The sequence below is a fragment of the Toxorhynchites rutilus genome, chromosome 2 (assembly GCF_029784135.1).
Source record: "Toxorhynchites rutilus septentrionalis strain SRP chromosome 2, ASM2978413v1, whole genome shotgun sequence".
In the NCBI taxonomy this organism is placed as follows: domain Eukaryota; kingdom Metazoa; phylum Arthropoda; class Insecta; order Diptera; family Culicidae; genus Toxorhynchites; species Toxorhynchites rutilus.
The window spans coordinates 70,422,387-70,435,842 of NC_073745.1; the positions used below are offsets into that span (position 1 = coordinate 70,422,387).

The 13,456-nt window shown below is 38.1% G+C and overlaps 1 protein-coding gene across 1 annotated transcript; it reads right to left on the reverse strand.

The window, feature by feature from the left end:
* Positions 1-11,656: 11,656 nt before the first annotated feature.
* Positions 11,657-12,924, reverse strand: LOC129771276 (histidine-rich glycoprotein-like). Its single transcript, XM_055774763.1, has 2 exons — positions 12,885-12,924; positions 11,657-12,828 (listed from the first exon to the last, which is right to left on the reverse strand). Exons 1-2 carry the CDS (start codon positions 12,888-12,890, stop codon positions 11,698-11,700), a joined length of 1,137 nt encoding a protein of 378 aa, XP_055630738.1. The 5' UTR covers positions 12,891-12,924; the 3' UTR covers positions 11,657-11,697.
* Between the last annotated feature and the right edge of the window lie 532 nt (positions 12,925-13,456).

Consider the following 13,456-nt stretch of genomic DNA (forward strand, 5'->3'; position numbering starts at 1 on the left):
CGAATGAACTGAAGAAGTTTGAAGTCTCGAGCAAGAAAGGAAGGCAAACTTTCAGTATCGATCTGTGTTCAAAGCAATGAATATCGCTTGTTCTTCCTTGTTTTGCGTCATCACATGTCATTGCATCAAACTGACGCCATTGCATTAAGGTTACATAAACAAGGAGGGGAGATAGCGGGAGGAAAATATTTACGATAGGGTATTAGTATTTAATCTCTGCTGAGGCAAATATTCAGCCTTTTTCCAAGAAGTTAACATTGTTTGTTTTCTGGCGTCAATGCATTGAACTGACGCTATGGTGAAGCAGGTGTTAAGGTTGTGCACCAAAAAATTATTTGGGGAATATCAAGTTATTCGAAAAGTTATAATAAAATTATTTTAAAAAGTTATTTATTTGGGCTCACGTGCCAGTCACAAAACTGCTTTCAACTAGGATTGCATTTGCACTAATCTTGATCATAATGAAGCAGTGTTACTCTTTTCGAGGTTGTTGAGATTAACAGATAGTTTATTTCGTTTATTTAGTCACCAAGAAAGTAAATATTGTTCTGGAATATTATAAAGGGTGTGTCACATCAAATTGCATCACGGAAAAAACGCTGTAGAAATTCGCCCAGTAGACCGATCCTTTTGAAAATTTTAGACAGTAAAATAAAAACTATTAAACAACTTTTGGCATTTTCTTTTTATTCATACTTCGAGCCCAAGCCCGTATGCTCGCACCTTCCTCTTTACCCCGTCCATAAGGTTCTGTACAACGTCAGGTTGTAGTTTTTTTTGAACAGAAATCCATTTTCTCTTGAAGCCCGCCTCCGATTTGACAACTTTTGGGTTCTTCCGGAGGGCCTGCTTCATAATCGCCCAATATTTCTCTATTGGGCGAAGCTCCTGCGCGTTGGGCGGGTTCATTTCCTTTGGGACGAAGGTGACCCCGTTGGCTCCGTACCACTCCAACACGTCCTTTGAATAGTGGCACGAAGCAAGATCCGGCCAGAAGATGGTCGGGCCCTCGTGCTGCTTCAATAGTGGTAGTAAGCGCTTCTGTAGGCACTCCTTAAGGTAAACCTGCCCGTTTACCGTACCGGTCATCACGAAGGGGGCGCTCCGCTTTCCGCAAGAGCAGATCGCTTGCCACACCATGTACTTTTTGGCAAACTTGGATAGTTCCTGCTTGCGAATCTCCTCCGGAACGCTGAATTTGTTGACGAAGGCAATGCGGCTTCGTCAGCATTTCGGTGTACAGCTTCCGGGCTCGCGTCTTCCCCACCATGTTTTGCCTTTCGTCGCGGTTAGGAGCCTTCTGAACCTTGTATGTACGCAGGCCCTCCCGCTGCTTGGTCCGCTGGACGAATGAACTTGACAAATTCAGCTTATTGGCGACATCCCGGACCGAACTTCTCGTATCACGTCTAAACTGCTTAACTACGCGCTTGTGATCTTTTTCACTGACGGAGCATCCATTTTTGCCGTTCTTCACCTTCCGGTCGATGGTTAGGTTCTCGAAGTATCGTTTTAGTACTCTGCTGACCGTGGATTGGACGATTCCCAGCATCTTACCGATGTCCCGATGTGACAACTCCGGATTCTCGAAATGAGTGTACAAGATTAATTCACGACGCTCTTTTTCGTTCGACGACATTTTTCCAAATTTACGAAAAATTGACAGTGAAGCATGGCCAAAGTGATCTATACACTCTTATCTGATTATAAGCGAAAGCTGAAGATATAATTCCTAAAAATTAAATTTCTACAGTGTTTTTTCCGTGATGTTATTTGATGTGACACACCCTTTATGTGATTTGGTTTCGCTTGACAGTAGCAAAACTTCCTCCACTAAGGATGACAGCTGCGCTTATATCGAGCATGTATTGTTCTGCGAGCACAAGAATGAATCATCAAACAATTATCGTCAAATGAGTCTACAATAAAAAAAAATTCAGGGCGACCAAACTGGTAGAATGGTTATTTCAAAATTTTCGTAGCATTATAAAATAATATCCGCAGTTATAAACAAGCGACTTGAATTAAACCACAGCGTAGTTCTACGTCAACAATGCGGTCGTGTCTTGAACACAACCTCCTACAATTTTTTTAATTTGGATAGTCGACAAAATACACCTTGAGGAAATCGATGGTGTAATTTCCTCAAAACTCCTAGACATGTTTTTAAAACAAAAATTATAAATTAAATTTGGGTCTGCAATGTGTTCAGGAGAACAAACATGTCAGATTCGTTAATGAAATTCATCGAATCAACAAAAGGAATGGTTTGTGTTTTTTTTAAATTTTCTCGGTAATAATCGCTCTATTTCTCGGTATGTCAAACACAAGTATGAACACAAGAGTCACGAACTTTAATGTGAAGATCGTTAAAACACACTTACAATACGTTAGTTATTTTTTATTTAACAACCAATATATTCACTACAAATAATTTGGATAGCAGAACAACGTTTGCCGGCTCAGCTAGTTTTCTTATAGCTTATATAGTCCACAATCATTGACCGTTCTTCAAAAACAATTTTAACTCTAATCTTATGTTCGATACAGTTGTCGAAAATTGTTGATCTCTATATTAAAAATATACAAAATTAGTTACACTGTGGGAACCGAATTTGAAAAAAAAACTGCCAAACAGCACACAGTAGATCTTGAATAGAACACTTACAGTGAAAAACTTTCTATATTATTTCACTTGTTTCAATCAAGAAAACTTCAAATGATCACTTCTCGCGCCTTCGACTATTTGTAATATATCGTATATTTAAACACGCTGCAGCTGAATATATATTTCTTTTTGTCATTTGGAAGGAAAAAAATCATTTGGTACAGTTGATAAAAATTTAAATCAGTTAAATTGAGAATTGATATCATTTTAAATACTCCTTGATGAGTATTCAATTAGAGTTTACGAAATCTTCTAAATCTTCTTGGTTAGAACATTGTTATCACATTCGAGATGTATGTGGGCAATTGGACAAATTGGTCCTCGTTTCTTTACATTCGACACTTTTCTTATTTTACTATGGCTCGTCCGGTTCCTCGATATTCAGATCTGAATATTATGAAACTATCTTCTCTGCTAAATTGCCTCGAGTTTCCGCTTTCTAGAGCGCCAACGGTAAAATGTAAATATGTATGTAAATTAATTATATGCATAATTACCTACCGTTCCGAATCATATTTCGGACGCTTAAGGCATATGATGCAGAAAACAGATCTAAACTTTATGCACAGATATTGTTTGGTTGATACTTTTAATAAATTAGTTCAATATGCTTTTAAGCTTTCTGCTTTGGTACCTATTTGATTGAAAACATGAAAAAATCATCGAATAAAATGCTTTTCAAATCAAGCGAATGAGAATCAAACCTCGGACACTTTATTTTGTAATTTTTTGGACGAAAATTACATTACACTTGATTATATTTTATAGTCAACTGCGAAATACTTACCAAGCAATCACAGTAAACTGTTAACAATGATAAGAACTGATGAAACACGGGAGAAATTTATATATTTATGAACGGGTAAATTCTACGTGCTCAGGCTAAGGAAACGTCAAACACAAACGATAATGAGTAGTGTTGTAAGATTAAGTTATGTTTTAAATGTAGTTCTCATGTGAAATGATAGTGAAACCAAGGGATTACTCTAAGAAAGCAATTGTGATATTAATTTGATAGTTATATCATCAGTGCATTAAGCATTTCAAGACATTGGAATAAAGTGTCCGAAATATGATGTTGTCCGAAATATGATTCAGAACAGTATGTTTTCTACTATTCAATGAAGATGTAAACAAAGAGAAAACCGAACCGACTCTCTATTTTTTGCAGCTAATAAGCTTTTTCAAAGATTCCTTTTTTTTTCATCATGATCTTCGCCGGACGGCCACAACCGGTCTTCTGCTCGACGTTCCGGGATGCTAGGATCCGGTAAACAGTGCTCTCCGAAAATGATCTACTGTAAACTATTTTGCTTGACTTTCACGCATTCCGAAAAACCGTACAACGCGTCATCTTTGATCGAACTGACAGCACCCGAGCGAAATGGGTCCCGTTTCTAGGGAACCCAGAGAGCAATTCTCTCGGTGAGAAAAAAAATTACACTCTTTATTTTTTTTACAGAAAGGTATTGAAATTATTCTCATTTTTCATTGAACACCCGTTAGATGATAGGTGAAAATAACTGACGAGCGGAAAACGAATATAATCTTGTTTTGACTTTCGGTTTGCTGATAATGTGCGATTCACATAGAACGTTACGGAAAAGAACGTCCACGTTCCGTCACCGTCTCCACCAATTGCAGTTCATGCTTGCAGCAGCACCGTCACGTCAAGTGTCAAACGAATTAATTAAATTATCATTCATTGTGTCGCCACCTACAACAGTTTTAAATTGCAATGCATTCTTTCGAATGAACATGCCTAGAACCGGTTCCAAATTTAGAAAAATTCCGTGAAAATCATTGAATTATATTATTTAAATGCTTAAACCCCGTAGTCCTGACATTTTTTCAATAATAATAATATATAGACTATTTTTATCAACTAGTCGCAAATGGTTTTGACTCCGGGCTACTACAGCGTAAATAGAATATCGTATTCCGGTGCTTCCGTTTAATTGGAAACGGCATTAACCCTTTCATTACGGCAGTGTGCTCCGCCGAAATGCTACCCCTGTACGGAGCACTGCGCCGAAAAGGAAGCACATCGCGCTGGTGTGATCGAAGAGCAGTATGAATTTCATGTCGTCTAAAGACGATGCTCGTACACACAGCTCGTCGCGCGGATGTCGTCTATAGACGACGCTCGTAACGAAAGGGTTAAAAGACCGGAAATTGTGTTAGGTGAGTTGAGTTAGCTAGTGTTATAGTGAGACGGAGAAAGTGTTAGAGCGAAATGCTGGTAGTAAAATAACACAAGAACACAGAACACGGTAACGGAAACAAATGCGAAGTCAACGTACAACGCTTAACGCTCAACGTTAACGCTCCATGTTCAACGTTCAACGCACAACGCTCAACGCACAACCCTCAACACTCAATACTCAACACTCAACACTCAACGCTCAACACGCAATACTCAATTTTGTCTCAGGAATTTGTCGTTAAAAGAATTTCTTCCGACCTGCACTGCTACACGCGTATTTTCTAACTTTCCACTTAGGATAACTCAAGGTGTGTTATTTGGCATTTGAATATCAATTAAGCTCTAATGAGTATGACGCCGGTTACTGCTACGAAGAAGTTGCTCTAGGAACGTCAGGACCATCTAAGAAAAAGGACCACAGTTTGGGTTTTATGAAACATTTGTGAGAAAAAAAGAACTCGCGTGTCTCGTATCATGATAACGCATCGTTGCATTAAACGAGTACCATAAATGAGAGCTATCCAGATAGAAGCAGACGTTTTAGACTAGCGCGGCAGATCGACTACTCAGGCTATCATTATCTGATATGCGTGAGTGTCCCCCTCGAACCTATAAATCAGCAGCCAATTGAATTCATTATTTGCATTTTTATTTACATTATTTACATTACCAAACAACATGCTCGATATCATGATATCCTGGACCAACATTACATAAATTGTTAGTAGCGAGACCTACACGATAAAAACGTAAATTGAGCACGAATCGGTTGGACAACATACAATACAACATCTGATAAATGCCTTTCACCGACAAATGGAGAATAATTAATAATACGCATCGATCAACCCTTTCACGCTCAAGGGAAATATTTTTCATTTCTACAAAAGTCGTTATCGATAGTTCAATTATTATTGAATCGATTTTTTTTTATTGAAGGTCAAAATAAAACGTATGTCGAAGACAGCAAATGTGTTTCTGAACGAGTAAAACAAAACTGTCCGGTCTGACTTAACACCGACCACATAATGAATGTGTTATATGCAATGTCCACTTGTGCTTAACAAGTAAACGAAATTGTTTCGTAAAATACCATAACTAACTATTTATTTTACTTTTCTGATAATTTTTATTATTTTTTTTGTATTACAAAGCAATACATAAAATACCGATATAATAAACCTAACTCTTTATTTATTTATTTTTATGGTTTATAGGCAAAAACATTTCCCATGAAATTATAGGAAACCTATACACCCTGCTATGTTATTCAGGTGACATTCTTATATTTAGTCTTAGATTATGGTCCTGAAAGGGTTAACATTGTAAACTAACGCCTGAATGTAGGCAAAAATAATGCTCGTTGCGTCAGAGAGGAAAGCGAGTGGTTAGTGCAATCGAAAAAACATACCCATTTTAATCGTCAAATTGTTTAACTTTTTACTATGTTTTCTGTTCGTGTTTCAAGGAAAAAATTGCTGGATAAAGGGCCTGGCCGGGTAAGGGAGTAAATATTGTATAGGATATTAAACAAGAAATTTTGACGATTTATTTGAACCCCTATTTGGTTTAACATTGGATCTATAGTGAAAAACGTATTTTTTCGTTTATTTCACGTCATTCTCAAAACCTTCGAGATAAAAATTTTAAAAAAATACTGAATGTGCATCTTACTACGGTGTATCAAGAAAAAATATAAAAAAAAGGGTGGGTTGTATATATGATATAACCGTAAGGTTGACGTGGGACTACCTTAGCTTAGTAATCATTTGTTTGTATTGATTAAATTTTTGATTAAATGAAACAATTTCCGAATTCAATTGAATTCAATACATTTGCGTTGTGAGTAAAAAGTTTGAACAAATGCCTTGTCTCTAGTGTCTGCACGATTTTACCAGGTACCTAACTTTAGAAGACCGTTTTAGGGAAACGCACTCTGGTCTGCACAAAGGCAAGCGAGTACAAATGTACTCGTAGTTTGCATGTATTTGCAATGCCAGTTTCCCCAGACACCTTGGTTTAGAAGTCTTTATAGGTAAACAGATTTCAGTCGGAACAAAAATACTCCCGATCTGCATGAATTTGCAATCCCAATTTCCTTAGACACCTTGGTTCTGAAGCCTGTGTTGAGGAAACATATTTTAGTCGGAACAAAAATGCCTCGACTTGCATGTATTTGCAATGCTAATTCCCGCTCGCTCCAAGGATTTGTAGTCTGTATTAAGGAAACACATTTCAGCCGGAACAAAAAAGCCCCCAACCTGCATGAATTTGCAATGCCAACTTCCCCACGCTCCTTCGATTTGAAGTCTGTGTTAGGGAAACACATTTTGGTGGGAACAAAAACTCCCTCTACTTTCATGTATTTGCAATTAGTGATCCCCGATAATCGTTCGATTAATCGATTAATCGAATACTTCCTAAAGAAATCGATTATTAATCGAACGAATACTGCGCAACCAATAATCGAAGCGAACGAATAATTTACGTCGATTAATCGATCCAAACCCACAGAAAAAAAACGCAGTTTTATCCTGAAATTCAATCATTATCTTTGGTGCTCCCCTACACTCGTAAACGAAACTCAATGCAGTCAATACGAATTGAGCTTCTTTTGCGAGTTTGGGGGAGCGTAGAAGATGATAATTGATTTTCAGGCGGAATGAAAACTTTTTTGAATCCAGATGGCTTTCTAGCAAATGAGAAATATTAGTCTAACTAATTATTTCTCTTGGTTGCTTGGTTTGGTTTGGTTTTGAAGTCTGTGTTGGGGAAACCGTAAAGCGGGCCAATCGAAACAAGGCAGTTAAGGTGTTTAGATAACGCTTAACATTTTACAGTTATTCAATTATTTATCTAATGAAAAATAACATTTTATTAATTGCGATAGATGCGTAGAAATATTCCATATCAATTGATGCAAACATCTTTCCGATCCAGTAGAAAATGTTCGAGTTATAAGCATTCGAAATCTTGCATTTTTTCCTGCATGTTCAGTGTTTATGTTTTCATTTTACCCCCCATATATTCCGGTTATACGTAGTCCCACGTCAAAAAATTCATCAAAAATTTTAGTACTAAAAAAAATATTGAAATCCTGGAAAAAAAAATTTGGGATTTAGGGACTCAGTACTACTCTAATTCATATTTAAATATGTTAAATATGACTTTTTTAGACATGTGTGATTTTTTTAGATTTTTTCTCAGTGTGGCGCGTTACAAAAAAAAATTGTTTTTTATATTTCTGAAGAGTCTGGCTGGGTAAGGGAGTAAAAAGTCCCCCAAACCAAATCACCAGCCGTATAGAAGATGTTGTATAGTGTACTAAATAAAACATTTTGGTAGAAGTACCATATATTTGAGTCCATATATGGTACACCATAGGATCTATGGTGAAAAATGAACCTTTTTTCATGCCAATCTCAATAGCTCTGAGACAAACATATGAAAAAAATGCTGAAAGTACATCTTACATAGGTGTATCGATGAATATTTTCAAACAAATTTTTCATCAAAAAATCAAACACTAAAAAAAAATTTAAATTAAGCTTTTTCTTAATTTTAAATTAAATTTTAATTTCTTTGAGATTCTGTACTATTCTAGTTTGTATTCAATTTTTTTTTTCTACGCCTATTTTAGGTGCATGTGATTTTTTTCAGAATTTTTAGAGTGTTTTTCGCGGTAAAAAAATATTTATATTTTCAGGCAATTCGAAATTTGGAAAAAAAATGACTTTGAGACCCAATTTTACTATAATTTTTATTTAAATGCGTTCGTATGTGTTGTTTTTTTCCACATGTAGCATTATTTTTTTCTTGAATTTTTAAGAGTTTGAATTTAAAAAATGTTTTTTTGGTCTTTGAGCATTATAATTTATTTTAAGTTTAGAGACCCGTTACTGCTTTAATATTTTTTAAATTTTGTTTTTCATATATCTAAATTTTGTTGGTATATTTATAGCATTGCGCTGTTCAAAGATTTTTTTCTCTCGTATCCTAAAATACATGAGATTATCTTTATATTGGATTTAGATGGTTCACCAAATTCATAGGAGTCAGCAGTACGATAGAGTTCTGTGAGAAAAAAAAGTCCTTGTGGAAAGATCATTCGGATTAATGAGAAAAACACTTTTTTCTGTATTATAGCGACATTCAATACTTTTTGGCTGGTTCGTCACTATTACAATGTCGGGAGTGAGAATAGAACTCATGACCCTTAGCGTGAGAAGTATGGATGTTACCACTATGCCAGATCGCCTCCTCGAGAAGAACACTTTAAAAAATCCCAATTTTTTTTTTTTTTTTTTTAATCTTACAATCGAAAACCACGAATGAAATAAAATAATCGTTTTCAAGAAAATAAGAATAATAATGCAGACGACGAAGAAAATTATTTTTGTGTCTCGCAATGCTCTTAAAAATTCAGGAAAAATTACGCCACATGTAGAAAAAAAGACAGATACGAACGCATTTAAATAAAAATTTGAGCAGAAGTTGATCTCAAAGTTATATTTTTTTTCAAAATTTCTAAATGGCAGAAAATATATAATTTTTTTTGTACTGCGTATTTTTTTCTTATTTTTGTCTTTATTTTGTACTACTGCCAAAATGTTTTATTTAGTACCCTATACAATATTTTCCATACAGCTGGTGATTTGGTTTGGAGGACTTTTTACTTCCTTGCACAGCCAGACCCTTTGAAAGTATAAAAAAAGTATAAAAAATCACAAATATCTAGAAAAGCCGTAGGAACACATTCAAATGTGAATTAGAGTAGTACTGAATCTCTAAATCACAAAAAAAATTCCAAAATATCAATACTTTTTAATTTTATAAATCTATAAATAAACTTCGAAATTTCAATATTTTTTTTAGTACTTTGGTTTTTAAAGAATTTATTTATTTTTTTGATAATTTTTCTTGATACACCGTAGTAAGATGCATGATCAGTAGTTTTTTTCAAATTTTAAGCTCGAAGCATTTGAGGATGGCGTGAAATAAACGAAAAAGTCACTATAGATCCTATGTTAATCCACATAGGGGTTCAAGTTAAATATCCTATACAATATTTGCTATAGAGCTGGTGATTTGGTTTGGGGGCACTTTTTACTCCCTCACCCGGCTAGGCTCATTCCTGTCTAATTGTACACAACACAACAAATGTCGCCATAACGATTTTGAGTAATAAAGGGTGTGTCACATCAAATTGCATCACGGAAAAAACGCTGTAGAAATTCGCCCAGTAGACCGATCCTTTTGAAAATTTTAGACAGTAAAATAAAAACTATTAAACAACTTTTGGCATTTTCTTTTTATTCATACTTCGAGCCCAAGCCCGTATGCTCGCACCTTCCTCTTTACCCCGTCCATAAGGTTCTGTACAACGTCAGGTTGTAGTTTTTTTTTTGAACAGAAATCCATTTTCTCTTGAAGCCCGCCTCCGATTTGACAACTTTTGGGTTCTTCCGGAGGGCCTGCTTCATAATCGCCCAATATTTCTCTATTGGGCGAAGCTCCGGCGCGTTGGGCGGGTTAATTTCCTTTGGCACGAAGGTGACCCCGTTGGCTTCGTACCACTCCAACACGTCCTTTGAATAGTGGCACGAAGCGAGATCCGGCCAGAAGATGGTCGGGCCCTCGTGCTGCTTCAATAGTGGTAGTAAGCGCTTCTGTAGGCACTCCTTAAGGTAAACCTGCCCGTTTACCGTGCCGGTCATCACGAAGGGGGCGCTCCGCTTTCCGCAAGAGCAGATCGCTTGCCACACCATGTGCTTTTTGGCAAACTTGGATAGTTTCTGCTTGCGAATCTCCTCCGGAACGCTGAATTTGTCCTCTGCGGAGAAGAACAACAGGCCCGGCAGCTGACGAAAGTACGCTTTGACGTAGGTTTCGTCGTCCATTACCAGGCAATGCGGCTTCGTCAGCATTTCGGTGTACAGCTTCCGGGCTCGCGTCTTCCCCACCATGTTTTGCCTTTCGTCGCGGTTAAGAGCCTTCTGAACCTTGTATGTACGCAGGCCCTCCCGCTGCTTGATCCGCTGGACGAATGAACTTGACAAATTCAGCTTATTGGCGACATCCCGGACCGAACTTCTCGGATCACGTCTAAACTGCTTAACTACGCGCTTGTGATCTTTTTCACTGACGGAGCATCCATTTTTGCCGTTCTTCGCCTTCCGGTCGATGGTTAGGTTCTCGAAGTATCGTTTTAGTACTCTGATGACCGTGGATTGGACGATTCCCACCATCTTACCGATGTCCCGATGTGACAACTCCGGATTCTCGAAATGAGTGCACAGGATTAATTCACGACGCTCTTTTCCGTTCGACGACATTTTTCCAAATTTACGATTGACAGTGAAGCATGGCCAACGTGATCTATACACTCTTATCTGACTTTAAAGCGAAAGCTGAAGATATAATTCCTAAAAATTAAATTTCTACAGCGTTTTTTCCGTGATGCAATTTGATGTGACACACCCTTTATGTGCTTGAAATATTTTAATGAATCGTTACATTAATCGTAGAGTGATCCCCCTATATAGAAATCGAAGACATAGTCCCATGTCAGAAGTAGATGGAGCTAATGGCTCTGATTTCGAGAATCGAACACTAAAATTATCAAACTCAAACAACAACTGAGCCCAAAGAGTATCGAACACCCTCAAACACGATTGCCGAGCAGATTACGTAAGGAAGCCATACTCTCTAACAGAAAACAATCGATCAAATTATTCTCAGATACAAATAAATATTTTATTGCTATAATACTCGTTTACATTCGCTAACCAGGAACCGGTAACCGATATCATCTGGGACCACTCTAGCCCCAAAATGATTTTTGTTTCTCCTTCACGATCAGCAACCGCACCGGCATCGGCTTGTTCACGTACACCGGGTGATGCACATACACCGGGTAGGGCCTCTCGATCGGAACAGGAACCGGCTTCGGAACGCGAATAACATTGATGTCCTTATAGGCCTGTTCGACCGGCACTCTGACAGGGTATGGGACCGGCCGATCCACCCGGTAGGGCACATGCTTCTCCAGATACACTGGCTTTTTGGCGTCATCATGATGCGGCTCTTCGACCGATGGTTCCACGACCGGGTGGACAATGTTGTGGTAAGGGGTCGGTTTTTCTGGGTAATGTTTCGGGGAACTTATCACGTCGATGTGGCTGTGGAATGGCCTATCTTCCGAGCTGTCTTCTGATGGGTGCGTCACTGGTCGATCAAGGTGTTGTTCGATGTGTAGTGGAGGCCTTTGGCGGAGTGCCTCCGCATGGGGCATATGAGCGGAATGGGCGACCGGTCTTTGAACGGCCAGTGTGAACGGTAACCTGTGGCTGATAGCGTAGTCTAAACCTTGCTTCTGGGACTCCCAATCGTGCTGATGATTGTGTTGGATGAGATGATAGTGGACAGGATTGTGTCTGTTCTCATCCCTTAGCGATGGTCGTCTTTGTGGTTGTTGTGGTTGATGTTGTTGCTGTTGATGATGAACATAGCTCCAATGACCATTGTTATAATGATCAGCAGTTTTCTGGGGCTCCCATCCATGATGAACGTTATGGCTACTCCATTGATGGTTTTGGGATGGAATTTTCGGGTGTTCTTCGTGTGATTTCCAATCGTGTTGATGCTGGCGAGAATCCCAGTGATTATGGTGGTAATGAAATGGTTTTACTTGAGCTTCAATGTGTTCTTGTTGAGATTTCCCTCCTTGTTTAGGATGATCAGATTCACTGTGTAGCGATTCATTCAAATACGAATGCTTCGGCTCATCGTGATAGATTTTATAATGATAATTTACAGGATGATGGATATGATTGTCGTATCCATGCGGATCGTGCAGTTCCGGTGCATCACTGCTACGATGCTCGATTTTGTCAACAGTTTTGGCGGAAACGCAATAAATGACGGCAAGTGCCACGGCGATTGCAACGTTTGTCTGTAAAGAAAAAAACTATTAGAACAAATCAATCCAAATTAAAATCCCCAGCTCACCTTCATGACGATGTTTCCTCTGCTGTGTTTCCCAATGAACTTTTCACGACCCAATGATACTCTCCACCGGACCACCGAGTGGTTTTATACACATCTCATCACAACTTTCCCGGTTCCAGAGGTGCATCTGTCTCAAATTGACGGATTTTGCTTTTTACTCGTATCGATTAAACCACCGAAAAATGACTTACTTTTATCAAGTGGAAATAGTTGATGCGTGTTACCTGGCCTGCGAACCATCAAGCAGCAGGTGAGCTCCCCTCCGTAAGAGAGTTATGCATTCAATAAGGCACAGTTAATGGCCCGAAAATTGGATGTTATCGTGAGCGTGTGCTGTGCTAAAATGCGCGAGGACTGAGCGATTTCCAGATTTGGTTTCAATTTCTCTTTCTGCCTAATTGACGTGTAACCGATTCGTCTAGACTCGAAATTGGGTCTATATTTCGTTTACTTTGAGAATAAATCTTATTGATTTCTCCAATTGCGTGGAACCATTTTTTGGGCTCTGAATAATGGTTTAACATTTTGAATCAACCACAACGTAGTATGTGTTTTCCATCATTTTGTTTTTG